At 33.5% G+C, this 19,130-nt stretch overlaps 1 protein-coding gene across 2 annotated transcripts in view; it reads right to left on the bottom strand.

Annotated features, from left to right (window-relative positions):
- Positions 1-2,281: 2,281 nt before the first annotated feature.
- LOC133523955 (calmodulin-binding transcription activator 2) overlaps positions 2,282-19,130 on the bottom strand; it is a 314,418-nt gene continuing 297,569 nt past the window's right edge. The window contains exons 21-23 of one of the 2 annotated variants that reach the window (XM_061859684.1): positions 8,770-8,794; positions 8,538-8,639; positions 2,282-8,011 (exon numbers count right to left, since the gene is read on the bottom strand). In XM_061859684.1, coding sequence (XP_061715668.1) covers positions 8,538-8,639; positions 8,770-8,794 — 127 coding nt within the window. In that variant the 3' untranslated portion in view covers positions 2,282-8,011. The remainder of the gene's footprint in view (positions 8,012-8,537; positions 8,640-8,769; positions 8,795-19,130) is intronic. The other variant, XM_061859685.1, reaches the window with a different exon arrangement.

The raw sequence follows: 19,130 nt of genomic DNA on the forward strand, positions 1-19,130 counted from the left end.
GACTCAAAGGACTTTAGCCTTAACCAACACTAAATCGGACCGTATGTTCATAATATTTTTTTGTTTATATTCCTGATATTTGAAGCGAAATTCGTAATATAAATCTCGAACCTACCCATATCCTCTATTTATATCGACCCTTTGCAGCTCGGCTGACAAATCGGCTCATATACGGGTGGTTTTATTACTCTCGCGGTACTATTTAGTTTTCCTCGATAAATGCTCTTATATTCAATTCTAAAGGCATGCGCACATACGTGCCTAGCATGGAACGGCACGTGAATTTGTTTCCATGTTATTGACCAACGTAACGTGAATAAATAAAATTCGCGTTTCGCTCCGCCCCACAAAATGTGCATGGCATTTCGTCAAAAGAATTGCAGTCGGTCACGTTCCTCGTTCGAATGGTTTCCGTAAAAACGTTGGATTAATAGAAATGACGAAAAATGTTAACATGTAAAATAAACAAAAAAAATTTACCATAAACAATCAATAGTTATTTGTTTTACAAGGGGGCAAAGTTGTTGTTTAACCGCTCGTGTTATTGATATCCGAGCAAGCGAAAGATTCTTGAGAGAATCTTGAGCGTTGCGAGGGTTTCAAGGCACGAGGGTTAAACAAACTTTGCCTCCGAGTGAAACACAACATTTTTCACCACACCAACGCGAGGGAAATACTAACTATGAAATACCAAAAAAAAATCCAACCAAATCATATCCAAATGAACTTAATTAAAAATGTATCATCCAAAATCATCATTTAAAAGTCAATTCTACCAGCTAACATAAGTAAACAACTCAAAATTTGCATCTGATTACTTTGCCCCACATGTGGATAAAATGCAACTTTCTCATTAGTTTTTGAACAATCAAGAGGGCCTTTACCAGTTGGTGTGGTGAAAAATTAATTATAAACGTCAGTATTTTAAAAGTAAAACTCATTTATATCTACATGGCTGGTATTAATTAGTGACACAATATTAAAAACCGGCCAAGAACATATCGGGCCACGCTCAGTGTAGGGTGCCGTAGTTACTCTTCCGTCACAATAAGCTAAACTGGAACTTAAAGTATAGTAAATTGTCAACCAAGGGATGAAACGGTACCTTTCACGCGAGTTAGACAAATAGGCAAATTTGTATAATCAGTACCTAATTAAAGTAAGTCTTTTTAATATGAAGGGGAAACTTTTTGCGATAACTCAAAAACAGCTAAACTGATCATGTCCGCAATTATTTTCATTTAATGTCTTTCTTAAGCTCTACTTCCAAGATTTTTTTCATATTTTTTGGACCTATGGTTCAAAAGTTAGAGGGGGGGACACATTTTTTTTTCTTTCGGAGCGATTATCTCCGAATATATTCACTTTATCAAAAAATGTTTGTTGAAGACCCTTATTAGTTTTGAAAGACCTTTCCAACGAAACCCCACACTGTAGGGTTGAAGCAAAAAAAAAAATCATTCCCACTTTAAGTGTAGGGGAGGTAACCTCAAAAAAAATTAAATTTTTAGATTTTATTGTACGACTTTGTCGGCTTTATTGATTTATATATCCATGCCGAATTTCAGCTTTCTAGCACTAACGACCACGGAGCAAAGCCTCGGACAGACAGACAGACAGACGGACATGGCGAAACTATAAGGGTTCCTAGTTCACTACGGAACCCTAAAAAGGGCCGCCCCTTTTTATAGGTTTTTTTTTTCACAGTCTATAGCTCCCATAGGAATAATACATGCCTTTGTCTTTCAGTAGACCTGCATAAAATACGATATTTTTCAAGCAATGAAAACAAAAGTTTTGATGAACTAAATTAATATTTGTTAAGTCAATGCTTTGTAATGTTTGACGATGTCAACAGGCGCTGTGCAGTTGAGTCGCTCGCGGCACCATTATTCCCGTTGGGTCATTTTATATCTCTAGTCAGGCTTCAATAATATTAGTTATAGTAAAATACACATATATACTTACCAACTGACAATCCACAATTTTGAAAATACTCAAAACACTTACCGTCATTTGCCATTCTGTCTGTAGGTTAAAACCTATTGGACGCCAAGAACACCTAAAGTCGTCGTTACTAGACTTGCCCACAGCGCCAAGGACACCTATTAGGTGTCATGGCGGACGCTGCCATAGTAACCTTCACACTTTGGAATAAGGTTTGCATTAACTCCTTCGCGTCTAGGGCCTTGGCGTGTGAGTGATGTTTATGTTTATGACATAAATCGTTCAAAGGGTAAAAAAGGAATAAAAATTAAAGTGGTGTAAATAAAACAACGAATATAATCAGCAGTAATATTTTAAATTGCTTTGAATCACAATTTCGTAGTGTTTATAGATTATAATAATTACAAAGGAAGATTATTTTTGATCAAAGTACACTTCAACCCAGATCAACGTCTCAAACTCTCAACCTTCCAATAATAATAAATTCTCATATAGCAGTCTAACAACAGCAGTAACTAAATCAAACAAATCTCATCCCTATATACAGTGACTTAAAGTTCATATTTTTAATTGCTTATTTATGATCACAATCGAACTAAGGATGTCTAGAAATGATCTTGCGTATTGACAGAATCAGGATTTTTATTACTATGACTTTCTTAGCAAAATTTTAAAGATATTGTCTTTACAGCGAAAATTTCTAGTCACATTGCAAAACTGATAATATTTTTTTTAAGAATGGTTGTAACTATATCTACATATAGAATTATGATTTGCAACTACACAAAGAAAACTGGTGGTGATATCTTTAGTAAAATAAAAAAATGCTGAATTCGCTTAAACGTAATATGATATCATTACATTTAAAGAGCCTTTACATCTGCCTCTATTCATCTATCTCATACTGCAAGGCATAATTGGCACGAAAATATTGCCATGTTCACCAAAAGGCTCCTTGAATAATAACGCAAATGTATCATACATATTATTCCCAATCTATACTGGTAATAATCAAACAGTGTAGTTTGTATCTAATTTTATTAACTGATGTAGATAAAAGAGATTCTCAGCATACCTTGAATTTAACGTCATTAATGCCAAATTTAATGCTACACTTTATAACGAGGAAGAATTCAATTCAGCAAGTCCAATTTTGATATAAATAATTGACACTAGACATACGAGCATACTAAAAGAGCTATAAGAAATAGCTCAGCTGAAATAAACGTTTCATTAACGAGATGTTACGAGTGTGAGTAAAACTGCTATCATTAGTATTTTCAAAAGAAAATCTCTAAGTTCAATACAAACTCTCCAAACATTTTATAGAAATAGAAGTCTGCCAAAAAGCGTTCTTAGACATTCCTAATCCTTCCAAACACTTTCATATCAAGAGAAATATTTTAATTTAATCATTCAATTTGGACAATTCACAATCTCTACAAAGAGATTCATTCATAATTGGTGTTTTAGAAACCTTGAAACTGGCAGTTACATTTTACTTACATTTGCTATCATTGAATCAAATTATACCAACGCACAAATTTGTTACTTTAAAACCATCAATAACTGACGCAATTTCTGCATCTACTTCATTATTTTTTCTTTTCTTAAATTCAATATTAACATTTTCTATGCGTTAGTATATTTTATTTCAACATTTGCTACTTTAAAAATAAAAGCTCAGTTAAAACGCTTCATAATGCGTAACCAAACTTTACTTTAAAAAACAACTTCATAAAATTTGCTATCAAATATATTACATGCTACAATATAAAAAATGTTTCAAGCGATAACACTACACTAGAAGGGTTGTAACCAACTTTAATGTGCCAAAATTGAGTAATAAATAAATTAAACTTATATTAAATCAGAAGCTGTGCTTCAGTTTACCAATACAAAATTCCCCAAGAATTATTCACTTAAAATATAATAATTCTTAACATAATTTTGTTCTAATACCCTAAAATTGCTTTCAAAGTTACGTTACAACCCATATTTCTGAAGCTAAGTAATATTAAACAAACTAGTGGTCTAGCATTTTATGAACAAAAATACAAGTAATACGCAGTGTCATAATTTTTCAATAAGTTATAATTTATCTAAGTGATATGCAATATATTTTAGGCAGGCTCGTTTTCAACAGAAAGCGCGATGGACGCTTCACCAACAAAAGGATTTTATGCAATAGAAAGACAAAAATATTTTTTGACATCCTTATAGTTTTGATTTAATTCTTTCTTTATTTGGATGTGTTTATAATTATGTGATGTCTAAGAAAAAACTATCTCACTATTTTAAGCAAATACCAGATTTCATGTCCATTTAACATAATCAGTAACAGTGAATGCTGAGAAGAAAAAATCGCAATCTCTTTTTGGCGGAGCGTCACATCTTAGTAAATGACTAAGCAACAGCAATTATACGAAATTTCCCTATGCATAAAATGGCGTTAAAACATATAAATTATATAACACTGATATATCATCAGACAAATACCTGATTATATTTTAATATAAAGCAAACAATGATGAATATTGTATTTAACAACAAATATCACGTTTGTATGCAAGTATTGTTTCTGTTTTTCAATATTCTTTGATACACTTTTTTTCGACAGCTCTCTCAATAGTTTAAAAGTAGTTTATTTTTAGTCATTTTAGTTCTTTCCGCGTATAACAAGTCCTTCTTTTTAGTATGTATATATGATATCTTGTTGATTCTCATCAAATTTTTGATGTCGGTAAGTAAAGCGCCTTTGGCAAACGTGTTTAAATTTAATAGCTAAAGCTACGGCCCACCGTAAACAAAAGTCATAACCAACTGTAGTCTCACTAAGTCTCTCATTTCAAACCTTTAGTAACACTTCTATCATGAATCGTAGTCTTAGAATACTTACTATATACGAAGTTAAAATGTGTGAACAAGCTTCTTATAATTTAGTAATAAAAAGTATTAGTTTAAACTTTTAATTTAAATACTATGTATAGATTCCAAGATTTTTCATTTTCATATATAAGTTATAATTTATCTAACTATGTCTACTTCTAGTGCACTATGTTTTAGCTGTGGTCAATGACTAAGGCTTGTCGTAAGTGTGTTTCATCAACTTTCTTTATGAGCAAGATATTGTTGTATAAGTAACCAAACTACTGTATTGTTAGGATCGCCATGTGAAAATGGTGTTCGGAGAATGACAAACAAACAACAAATCCTAAACATCTGTAATGGCTAATTCCTCTTCCTTGCATGGTTGTCTATGCATGAATGTACACATACTTGATACACACAAAACATTATAATTGATTATGGCCATATACGTTTCTGTACCAGTTAAAGAATAAAAACTTGATGTCTTTACTAATAATGAACACTTTAAACGTAGATTTAATAAATAGGCTATAAATATTCCTTTAAATGACAATGAAACTGAAAAACATACCGTTGATGAAGCACAGCTTACGCCGGCACTAAGAAGCATTCTATATAAACTGTATTGTGACGATCGCGTGGATAATAAAATACTGTCTCTGTCTACATCACGAGTTAATTCCACCACAAAAATATTATTGCTTTCAGAGGTTTGCGTTATTGTTAAAAATACTTTTTTTCGTTTATTTTCCCTCTTTTTCTATTAATATCATCAGCGCTCCTGAAGCAATCGTGCACGCTATCCAAAAATATATACGCATGACCACTAGCTAAACGAACTATTTATCCGTTGAAAATTATAATGAGAGAATAACTTTTATGGAAAATTAATACATCAAAACTTTTGGCGCAATACTATTCGAAATACTGGTTTTGTATCCGCCATTACTACATATACATATATAAATATAACATCTTAAAATTAGCGATCCAAAAATATAAAATATACACGTTGTATTCGTGCGCCCTCGGGTGCCCCAACCTTGCAAGCGAATCGCGCCCCTATTATCACTCTCAACAATGTCGTTTTCGCTTCTTGCCGTAATGCGACTTTTGCCATTACGCTACCAGAGGGTGCAAAAGCCGCCTCAACTGGACGGTTATTCTCATTCTGCGACATTCATTATTATTATTTAAATGAAATCACTGACTTACTCCGAACAAGTTTGAAAAATATAATCTGAAAGTCTATTAAACGTTAGATGTGAAGAATGACTACAGATTTCAATACTGTCAAGAGTAAGATAGAAATTCTGTTAACACTGGGCCTCCTAATTAAAATTTCAAATTAATTAAAAACTGACGAGGAAGTTAACAACAACTCACAGTAAAAAGGTCATAAAGATAATTGAAAGTAACAATGTAAACTTTTTTAATTTGAAGATTTTGAACAGAATCTAATAATAGAATTTAGAATTAAAAATGGAACGTAACCCAGAATTCGTCTTATCCATGGCCCTGCACAAGCAAAGCAATCATAGTCGTTCGTAACTTTTGCTTTATAAAAATACGAATCGAAAATATTTCGACGGGCGCTCGTCGACTTATGGCTAAGCTATGGTTACTCCTAAACCTTAATCTAAACTATAGTACTACATTAAAATATCAGAGAATTCAAAAAAGGGAATATTTAGGTAGTTTATTCTATATTTAAATGGTGCACAACCTTATTTTTTCATGAACGCTAGATAAATATGGCGTTTAGCTTTAAGTAGGATCTAAAACCGAGGACTATCTAATGAACTTATTGTAGACAGATCAAGATTCTTCAGAACTATGAAGAGAATATTTATTAGGAACTGGGGATAGGGAAATGGACAAACTTAACGAAGTTAAAATAGTCTGTTTAAGTAATAACAATTCACGAGTAATAACACAATATTTAAAATAACGTGATGGTAGGTCTCAGTGAATTTATCGACGAAGTTAAGCTTTCGTAAGAGTTAGATCTAATCTATCGGAATGTTTTAAGAATGCATTGATCATGTTCGATGATGTCTAAGGCGTAACTGCGTAGACTAAAAGAGATATAACCTATTTAGGCTGGAATGAAACCTATAGGGTAAATCTCGACCAATAGTCAAACTAACTGCATAATTATTTTTTATTTTTCTTAAATACGATAAAATCTCAAAATACTCACAGCTCATCGGGTTTATTGTATTATTCGCTAAGTGCAACTACTTTATAAGAACAGTGGCTTTTTAATAATTTGAATTTGTACTTAGCCTACATATTTGGACTCCACAATGAACTTTATCAAAATGGAGTCGATAATTCAAATTGTGATGTTTTTGAACAAAAACTAAACAATATTATAACTTAACGTAAACTTGTGCAATTTGCACAAAACATCCACAAACTAAATACAACTGTATTACGTAGATTCAAATTTTTATGAAAAATTAGCCAATATACTGATGACCTAAGTAACCTATTACATTCAATTTAGAGTTTTCAAAAATATGATTCCTAAACAAATGTCTCAAAAATACGTTATGAAAATATAATACAAATACGATAAAATTTATACTAAATATAACCCTGTCTATGACCTGAAGAGTTTAAAATGAAACGAAACTTTTAAATCCAAACTCTGAACAAGTCATTATTTTAGGAAAATTGGGTTTCTTGGCAGTTAGACCAGTATCAGTAGTAATGCAAGTATTTTTCATTTCTTTTCACACGATGAGAAAAGAAACTGATTCCATTATTAATAATACTGTCTGTACCTTATTCAATTAAACAACAAATATTTAAGGAAACGAGATAGAACGGTGCTGAAAGAGCTTAAGCTTCTTTACAATTATAGATGTAAAAGATAATTTTAAAATTTCAAAAGACAAGGCCTGAAGTCTTTCACAACGCTGAGAAGAAACCTGTTTTAAAATTGATTCAGTTGATGATTGAAATCATTTCAATGACGAAAACAGAGAGATTAATATCTAAACTTAATGTTGTCCGAATACCGTTTCAATGTAAACTATCTTGTAAATCTAAGTACATGAGGTTGAAATCAGAGTGAAACACAAGGTGTCGGTATCGTAGGTCAGGTCACATTTTGAACAGAAGCTCAAGTAGCAGGTCGTCGTCGGCATCCATTGGCGACTGTGGTGCCAAATAGTCCACTTTCCTATAAACAAAAACTAAACATTAATATGGGTAGGTAAACATTAATAATTATATGAGTGATATAGAATAGAATAGAAGAATAGAAAAACGTTTATTGCAAAACCATCTATAAACAGCACCACTTAGAAAACAAAAAAAGTAAGAAAGAAGATCTAATACACTAAACAGTTATAACTACTTGTAACTTATACTAACATGCAATAGTTACAGTGATGATGCTGTAATAGAGGCTACAAATGGACACCACTCAGCATATGCTCTAACATATATATGCTACAGCGCTGGTCTTCCGTGGTGCCCAGGGCATGAAGATAGCTCAGAACAGTAAAGGCAGTGTCACACAGTGATATGATATAATTATCACTCTCGTGTCATAGGCCAAGAAAGTTAAGAATGTATCTAGTTATTTAAAAAAAAACCTTTCAACATGCGTAGTCTAACCAATACTGGAATTATTTATAACACAGTAGAATAAAATTAAAAAATTTAATAGTCTATATCCCATAAACATTATTAAAGTTGAATACCTATTGGGCGTGCGTATACTGGTGGTGTGCTGCAGAAAGTTTTGGTGGGCATCCGGCGAGCGCAGGACCACCCTCCCGTTTTCTGCTCGTGCGTTCTGCAATCTGCCAAGAGACAGTGTAATATATACCATATTGGACCAGCCGTAAAATTTACTACGCATTAGTCAACATTACTAATTCTTGTGTTTTGCTCGAGATATATTTTAAACTCAAGGCTTTAAGTGGAACTTACATTGGTAGAGAACTCTTCCCAAGTACTATAGCAGCGTGAAAAGAAACAAAGAATTGTTTTTAAATCCATTTCTAATGCTGTAGAAAGGAACGAAAATAAAAATTAGGTTTCTAAATGTTTAATTCTTGGGAATAAATATATAAAATAACAGATGTTAAAGATTATTATAACAATATACAACTGCTAAATGAAGGCTGGCCGAAACCACAAATTTTGACTATGAAATCGACAAAGACACAATTGTTTCACCAAAACAAAGTAACTATGAGTGGATTCAATATAGAAGTAAATACTGAAAGTTCACAAAGCTTACACAAAAGGACCAATATTATGAGAGGCTATTGTTTGAGATTATTTTAAGTGGAATCAAGTACTGAGAGAATTCGTCGGTGCTTGAAGTATTCTTAAGAATATTGACTCTTGAAAATCGACTTCAAGTAAAAGCTGATCAAATGTGTACTTTGCAACAATACTTTTCTTAGTTGACAAAAGTGACCTAAAAAAAAATAGTTTGAGCTATGTCTACGCCGTTTGCTTTATTGAATAAAGTGTATATTTTTTCCTTAAACCTATCTATGAGATATAATAAATAGCTTATATTATATTGATTCACCATAAAAAATTATAAACCTAAACACCCAAAATTTAAAATTCAAAAATTTATTCTGCAAGTAGGCCTTAAGGGCTCTTTTACAAGTCAATACAACATTTATAGTAACATCATTATAGTGACATGAAAAATACATAAAAAACATTTATAAAAACAACAGCCAATACCTGGGTAAACATTACATTATGTTACTACAATACAACAGAGATATATAGTCTCTAAGGTTAAAAATACATTAAGTCTGGGGATGTAAAAGGTCCCCAATGTCAGAGTACTAATACTAATAAGATTTGGAGGTGTAAAGTCTCTCCGGGTGTCAAAATGCAATTATACTTCGTATCCAAATCCAAGACAACAAATATAATTTACTAGCAGCAGTACACGTTATCGTGCAGTCCAAGTCACACATTTTAGAGATTATAGTATTTAAAAAACAAGTTCGCGCTGTCCCTCTCACTCGCTACGCTGCGTTCCTGCTTCGACATCGCTCCTCCAGTACTCATTACATGTTTTTGTGTTAGTCCGAGTCACACGTATTTTCGCTAAAATAGTGTTCCTCTAAATATGTGTACCTAATTGTGTTTCGATTAATGTTTATTGTGCGCTGAATAAGAAGTATAGAATCAAAACATTATTTGAACTGCCGACCGCCGTACCCTCGAACGAAAAATTGATGTTTATTCAGCTCGGCAAGTCTAGTCTCGTTTGCCATACTTACAGGGCAGTTAAACTTTCAATTTGAAATTGTAGGTATATTCGTTTAGCGTAATAAACTTATTACCTAAGAAATCAAGTAAGTAATTTTTACGTTCATACGAAATCACTTACTACAACTACCTTCTTTTTTGAATAAATAAATTATGGAAAAAATAAGTATGGGGCTACAAATAGATTACAATTTGAACTTTAAATAATTGTAATACGTACTATTATAGTATTATTTACTAATATAATATTATTTAAAATAAAATAAAATGCAATGTTCACTCACAATTATTTTTTTACGAGATGCTTTCGCGTACAGATTTAAATATACAAACCATATCTGAATAAAGTTAATATATACCTACTAGGTAATCGTTTCACGAAAGCGGCTTTTACCATGTCCGATCTACCCTACCATACAATAAAACAGATAACAATGGTAATCCTTGCCGATTGGTAATAAGTGCCTATGAATGATAACAAAACGCGTCTTTATGCAAATGTACATACACAGTACCAACAAGTTTAATGAGCGTCTTATGAGGATACCTATAGGTATAAATATACAGGAGTAATGTCAATCAATACACAATCTATAAGACATTGGAAGACTATTTAGTCTGACTGACAGTTTAAAGTGTTTAATGCCATTAATCGACGTATACAAACGGGACGTGCTATGCGTGCTCCGATACCGTGCGCCCCATGCCCCATATGAGGGCCATAGTGAATCTATCGTATGGATCATGACGGATTAGGTAGTAGGCTTTAATCGGACATCGCGGTATCGTCGAGTCTTGGGTCCAATCGATGTGGTCGCCTCCTAAATTTGATCATCAGTTAGTTACCCGCTTTGTTATTATTAAACAGCTTTGATTAACATAATATAATATAATTTTAAAATGAAATATATTATGGAAAGATATACTTGATTTGTGTAATATTGTGGACTCCGTCTAATAATAATTCTCCTTTCCGTGAGTACTTAGAAGCTTAGGTTTACTGTGCAACAAGATATTCATCAAACAGAAAATCGGTATTAACTGTGTTGATTAAAGTTTTAATGTAATTTTATAATGCACATTAATTAATAGTTCAAAATTAAAACACATATTAAATAAATATTTTCTTATAAATGAGATGTCGACATGGTACTATATTTGCCCCACTTTAATAGTGAAGAGGCTATCATTACTCCACAATCATTGTGTCGAGGGCTCCGCTTTCACAGCGTCGAGGTTATATTTGCCCCACTTTAATAGTGAAGAGGCTATCATTACTCCACAACCATTGTGTCGAGGGCTCCGCTTTCACAGCGTCGAAGCTATATTTGCCCCACTTTAATAGTGATGAGGCTATCATTACTCCACAATCATTGTGTCGAGGGCTCCGCTTTAACAGCGTTGAAGCTATATTTGCCCCACTTTAATAGTGATGAGGCTATCATTACTCCACAATCATTGTGTCGAGGGCTCCGCTTTAACAGCGTCGAAGCTATATTTGCCCCACTTTAATAGTGATGAGGCTATCATTACTCCACAACCATTGTGTCGAGGGCTCCGCTTTCACAGCGTTGAAGCCATATTTGCCCCACTTTAATAGTGAAGAGGCTATCATTACTCCACAATATTGTGTCGAGGGCTCCGCTTTCACAGCGTCGAGGCTATATGTACCCCACTTTAATAGTGAGGAGGCTATCATTACTCCACAATCATTGTGTCGAGGGCTCTGCTGTCGTAGTGTTGAGGCTAAGTTTGCCCCACGTCATAGTGAGGATGCTATCATTACTCCACAATAATTGTGTCAAGGGGTCCGCTGTCGCAGCTGTCGCAGTGACGAAGATATATGCCGCACTTTAAGTTATATGTACTATACAATTCCACAATAATCGTATCGAGGCCTCCATTTTCGCAGCGTCGAGGCTATATGTGCTTCATTTTAAGTGTCGAGGTTATAATGCTTCGGTCATTTGGTTCTTCGGTTGCTTTGCTCCTTTTGGTCGCTTCGCTCTTCGGTCGCTTCGCACTTCGGTCGCTACGCTCTTCGGTCACTTCGCTCTTCGGTCTACAGTCGGTCATTATACATATCTCAAAATGATATCGTCAAAGATATATAACGTTGCTCTACTATAACAGTGTTGATGCCAATGTAATGATTGAAGACTTTAATAGTATTGGAAGTAGCTTTAAGCATGTAAATATAAGGGACTAAAGAGCAAAAATATTTAAGGTTGAGCTAAAGTTTACAGGACTTGTAAAAATAATGAAATATAAAGGAGGTTCTTGTTACGCTGAGGTAATTTAATAGGTGTTAATGCGGCCTAAAATACCTTAAACAAAATGTACGCAATGTCATTGCCCTTACAGACAAAGAAATGCTGTATGTAAACAACATATAGGAAAAAATATATCTGTAAACCCTTTAACCCAAATTTATGATTCGTACTCATATCACGCTGTTATATACTCCTAATAACTTCAAACGTCAGCTTTGATATGCTGTCAAGAATATACCAACGAGCCTAATGTAATAAATCCGGTACAATTTACTTACGGATTCTCAGCTCCAAACTTCAAGGGAACATCGCCGCATCAAACAAGAGGTGAACCGCCGTTGATGCACTATCCCGCGACGCGAAATAAGTGCTGTAAATTGTGCAACCATGCAACTAGAGTTATGCTGCCACGTGTTGCAGTCGCTTGCGCTAAGTAGCTAGATTAATAATCGCAATAAAGGGTTGAAATCCTTTAACAATAACATTATTATTGTCTGAAATGTACATGCTCGGGTTGTCATATTGTCTTGCTGTAAAAGAAAGCTTAAATAGTTTTCATTTTTCGTCGCAATGCACACTGTACAATTTTATTGTAGGTAACGTTAAAAAATGTTACTCCTTAAAATGAAGTACAAGTTACAAGTCATGCCAGATATTTTGTTCACAAATATATCATAACTCAACACATAATCTACCTAAGTTCCTTGCCACTTGTTAGCGTAGTAGCCATCATCGTTCAGATACGCATAAGCAGATGAGATTAGCTATTTAGTTATAAATAATATCATATTACTATTTCTTGATCTGTGGTAATAACTAAAATTAGTCCATCTATATTTTCAAAGTGATAAGTTTCAAATACTTAATACCTACAGGATACTCTACTAGTAATTGTCCAGACTTAGTTTTAAAGTACTTACATATAGCCTTGATATTTATGGTAGCTTTACAATGAAGAAAATTCTCCTTTATCTACCTCACTCAAAGGCTATTTACCAAGGAAAGTATTGATTGCTGTATTCAAAATTAACTTTAAAGTGTCGTAACATAAAATTAGATTATATTTTAGGGTCAGTAACGCGCATGTAATATACCTCTGCAGTAGCGGGCATTCATAGGCTACGGTGATTGTTTACCATCAGGCAGGCCGTAAGCTTGTTTATCTCCGTTGTAATTACATCCAGAGAATGGTTGGTAAATTCTAAATTATACAAAATGGTTTGTTTATATGGTTACAGACAGAAAATGCCCATCTAAAACTTATTTAGAGCCAACTAAAGCTTGAAAACACATTTACACTTAATGGCGTCCTGGCTTGTAAATGACATAAAAATAGTTGTACCTTGTGAATATTAAGATATATACAACTTTATCAATATACTACAGTGAAATCAAAGAAAGTTTTATACTTTTTTAATATTAACGAAATGAAATACCAAGAGCAATTTCACTCCTTAATTTTATTATGCTATACATACATTTTACATTTATACTATGTGGATACATAAATAATTATTTAAATTGGATATAAATTAATAACTTCTAGGTGGTACGTTGTTCTCTTTAGTCAAAATCAATAATATCAGTATGTTCGTAACATACTGATTTGATATCGATATTTTATTTTATTTTCGCATTCAGGATTTGAATTTAAATACAAAGCTCTGAACATCTGCTAGTAAATTATATTTGTTGTCTTGGATTTGGATACGAAGTATAATTAATAATCAAACGAACTTACCTGTGAAGTTTGATTACAATTATGCGAGTATCCAAATCCAAGACAACAAAGACCCGCCCCCCATCCCCAAAAATGAAAATAAAATAGTCTCTGTTAATAACACAAAAATAACTCTGAAATAATGAGTACTGGAGGAGCGATGTCGAAGCAGGAACGCAGCGTAGCGAGTGAGAGGGACAGCGCGAACTTGTTTTTTAAATACTATAATCTCTAAAATGTGTGACTTGGACTGCACGATAACGTGTACTGCTGCTAGTAAATTATATTTGTTGTCTTGGATTTGGATACTCGCATAATTGTAATCAAACTTCACAGGTAAGTTCGTTTGATTATTAATTATACTAAATAAATCAATCACGTCTTGACTGTTAAGCTAGCAGTCTCATAAATGAATGCTACAGAATACATAACTAGTATGTATCCAAAGTCAAGTATATGATACAATATTACAGAGACGTATAGTCTCCACGGTTAATACATTAAGTTAGGAGATATATGAGGTCCCCCCATAATAATACCCATTAATAAGATTTGGAGGTGTAAAGGCTCTCCAAGTGTCAAATAATAAAATAAAAAAAAGTGGATGAAAAACATGTTTCACGTCAAGAGACTGTTAAGCTAGCAATCTTGAAACTAGTTCTACAGAATACATAACTACTATGTATCTAAGTGAATGTCATCATCAAAATAACTAAACATAATAAACATATTTATGTATTATATTATAGTTATCATATTTATTTATGTATTTACATAAGGTTGAACAACCAGTAACAACAGCGCCCTCTCCGGGACACTGCAAGCATAACTATGACAGCTTTTGAGTCTGGATACTTGGCCAATGGCCATGGTTCCTTGTCTCCCTAGTAGTCATCTATTTTACAGTATCCCCTTTTGAGAAGTGTATTTTTGACATATTTCTTGAATGAAGTATAGGGCAGATACTGTGTTATAAAATATTATACAGTTACCTATCAACGACTTTTTAACTTTCTGTAGACGAACTTTAGAGACTATTAACTAATGTTTATTTCGTGTATTATGACCTCCATATCCTGAAACTGAAACTGAAGAAACTGTCTGATATCCATATATCAGACAGTTTCTTAAAGGATTTTATGTTCTTATGCGTATAGATTATCACATCTAGTATGTATTGTGAAGCTACTGTGAGAATATCTATTTCCTTGAATCGTTCTCTCAATTAGTAGCGATAAATAAAAAAGGACAAGTTATAAAAATATAACTCGACCTGCGGTATAAAAAAAGTTCAAAAGCAATTCTCAGAAGAGCATAAATCTAGCGCTCTGCCATCTGAGCCACTAAGACCTCACCCATAGGCAGCAAATTTTCCACCATATGGGTCTAGGTTACCCTAACGACATCTACCGTAAGCACGTTACACTACTTATGCGGCTACCGGAGTTCCAAGTCATATTGGAAATTTACCAGTAACGATGTGCTACCCATACTAAATTATTTTAACAGAAGCAGAAACGTCTGCGAACGATGCTATTAAGTTTAGAATAAATTCCAGAGGCAGTGAGTTCAAGTCTTCTTCCTAAAACGACACAAATAAGGAAATTTTCCAACCAAGACTTGCCCTTTTCTGCAAACACAGTACAATAGGAATTATGAAGAATAAACTTAATCCCGGTTCAGCCTCAATAATTTCCGGGGATTCTTTAAGCCTGCGACAAAAACGTCTCGGATAATTAAACTGTCTTTTATAGAAAAGGACGGTGACATTATTGTTTGGATTTTAGAAAAGAAGGCAGTGTTTCGATTTGGGATTAGGATGGTTTTTGATGGAACTTAAGTTGTTGTTCAAATATAAAAATAGAAATGTGAAAACACCGATTATTGAGCAAGTATTTGAATACGAGTATATCTAAGGATTCTTTATTTTGACAATAACAATGTCATGTCATATGTGACGACCGATCTGGCCTAGTGGGTAGTGCATAGTGACCCTGCCTATAAATCCGATGGTCCCGGGTTCAAATCCTGGTAAGGGTATTTATTTGTGTGATGAGCGTGAATGTTTGTTCCTGAGTCATGGGTGTTTTCTATGTATTTAAGTATTTAATATTTATATATTATAATATGTCGTTGTCTAAGTACCCACAACACAAGCCTTATTGAGCTTACTGTGGGACTTAGCCAATTTGTGTAATTAGGTCCTATAATATTTATTTATTTATTTATATAATCGGTATGGTGCCCCGAATATTTAATAAACCATTAAGCATCCTAAAACAAGATAACATTAAAGAGTTTAAAACTGTATTGTGTAACTTTTTAGCGTCTACGGCATATTATACCATTCAAGAATATCTCAATGACATACATTTGTAATAGAGTAGGTATAAGTAATTTATGCATGCGATACACATTACAATTCTTAATTATTTGCATGTCTTTGTGACGAAACATGTAGTTCCTGTTTTTAACATGCACGACCTTTTACCATGTTTTTTGCAAATAAAAATCTGATTCTGAGTCTTATGTTACACTTAGATGTTTACTTTTTCTCAGGAATATACGTTAAAGCCTTTTTTATCCCACATGTACAGAATAGCAACCATAAAACGTCCTCAGAACCGCAAAGCTTTCCAAGATTAAAAATATAATCTCAAGATTCCTTTCCTCCACATTCACAGGGTCTGTATTCTATACATCTTCTGATATTATTATTTTTATAAACGTTTAACCACGAAAATGTAGAGAAAACTTGAAAGTAATAGCGTTATAGAAATGATGATCAATAGAAAATAAGAAAGCCCAACCCGGGACCGTTATTAAAACGATTGACAATGCTCATATCTGTCGTGGACGAAAACATATTCTATAAAGAAATACTTCCAAAAAACGTTTGACTAAAACGGGGTTCTGTTGAGTTTGGGTGCGTCTATTACCTACATACTTTGTTATAATTTAAATTTGAAAAAGTTCGACACGTATAATAATGTTTCCTATAATAAACTAAATATCTCCTTTCAAATCATATAACGTATAAATAATATAACATACATTTTCTAATTTTATTTCCTATGTTACGTATAAAAATACAATATCTATAAACATATTTAAAATACCGATAGGAATAATCTCGTCGCGTAGTTTTATAAAGGATCCTTTTGGCGTTAAGCCTTTCTAAAATAGTATCGATATTTTTATAGTTTAGTAAGTACTAGTTTGATTTTTTTTTGTACTACGTCGGTGGCAAACAAGCATACGGCCGGCCGGTGGCGGTAAGCAGTCTCCGTAGCGTAGTATTATCTAAATCAATGAAGCATCCACAGAATTACCGTGAATACTAACAACTAACTGGCTTACTCCGAAAGACAACAGTGCCTATGCTTTTGGTCACCCTTTACTCTAATTACTGACGGATCCCTAGAAGCGACTTATGAGCAATGGACCAGTGAGTGTTACATAACCCTCAGCCATTCATAACGGCTTTGGCCCCTTTGTGATGCTATAATGAACTTGATATTGGACCCTTGAGAACCTCCAACGTAAAACGATTTATGTCACGGGATTTTTCGATGAAATAAGACTGTTATTGGGAAGGCTGCATGAGTCCAAAAGGGATTCCAAATACTTTCGTTGAGGAAATGTTATTGTGAAGGGATGTATTTAAGTGTCATCAGCATAGCCTTGTGTTTGCCTCGTTAAGTTGTGTCTCTTTTTATTAATTTAGGTTATTCTTGTGAGTTACTTATTTCGGTCCATATTTTAATGAAATAATTTGAGTTGTATTTTAGAAAAGCAAGGCTTCAGTATCCTTATCTTTCGAGATCAAAACATTCTTCTATTTTTAGTTAAGTCTCTTTATATTGATTGTTATTTTATAGGTTAGATTATATCAAGTAACTTCGGCCCAAGACATTTAGAAGCATGATATAATTCGTGTCATCCACGATGACTCGCAGATGTGTCAAATCTAACCTTTAATAGCATCACAATATGAGTTTAGGCACGCGTCTTAACTGCGTTTAATTCTTAGATATTTCGTGATACTTAATAATAAACATCTATGACGTTTAGAATTGGTCAGTGTAAGCATGAAAAGTAGGTAAAAAAAAAATGTATGCTTGTAAAGTGCTTAAGTTAAGCCCATAAATCATCCATACATTACTTTCTGCATGATGCATGTAACTGCGTCGAAATATCGGGAGCTCAAAAACAATACAAAAGATAATCACGGTTTAATATATCCCGGTCGATTTAAGTCTAAAATATTAAAGTCGACAAAAAAAATGCCCCATTTACAGTACCTAAGGTTTATTTTTAAAACGAAAACTATCCCACCTAATCTTAACATACAAACAAGTTATCCCAAGCATTTGATTCTCTTCATACCCCATTCATTATCCACCTTGTAGTAGATATTTTCGGAAAGGCCATCCGTTCCGCCTGTAATATCAGTGTATCTATGCGATGGGGGAATATACCGATATTAGATAAATATGTTTACGAAGCGGAAAATGAAAAAGTTGGAGGAAGCCATATTAGTGTTATTGAATATTGCGTCGGGGAGTGGCAACTTTTGTTATTTTTTCCGATGGGATCTTTACTTCTCTTACTCTCACTGAGCGTTAGCGTGAGCGAGATGAAAGAAATATTTTTTAATTTGACGACCGGTCTGGCCTAGTGGGTTAGTGACCCTGCCTATGAAGCTGATGGTCCCGGGTTCAAATCCTGGTAAGATTGACATATAGGTATTTGTTTGATGAACACGGATATTTGTTTCTGAGTCATGGGTGTTTATATGTATTTAAGTATTTATAATTGTAACATATTATATATATCGTTGTCTAGGTACCTACAACACAAGCCTTATTGAGCTTACTGTGGGGCTTAGTCAATTTGTGTAATAACGTCCTATAATATTTATTAAAAAAAAAAAAACACTAGAACAGTCGCGCCTTAGTTCGAAACACATTTAGTTGCTTTGGGGTCTACTGGACCCAGTAATTAAAATTAACATAAAATGATAACTGTTTAAAGGCAATGGTTATACA

The sequence above is a fragment of the Cydia pomonella genome, chromosome 13, assembly GCF_033807575.1.
Source record: "Cydia pomonella isolate Wapato2018A chromosome 13, ilCydPomo1, whole genome shotgun sequence".
Taxonomy (NCBI): Eukaryota; Metazoa; Arthropoda; class Insecta; order Lepidoptera; family Tortricidae; genus Cydia; species Cydia pomonella.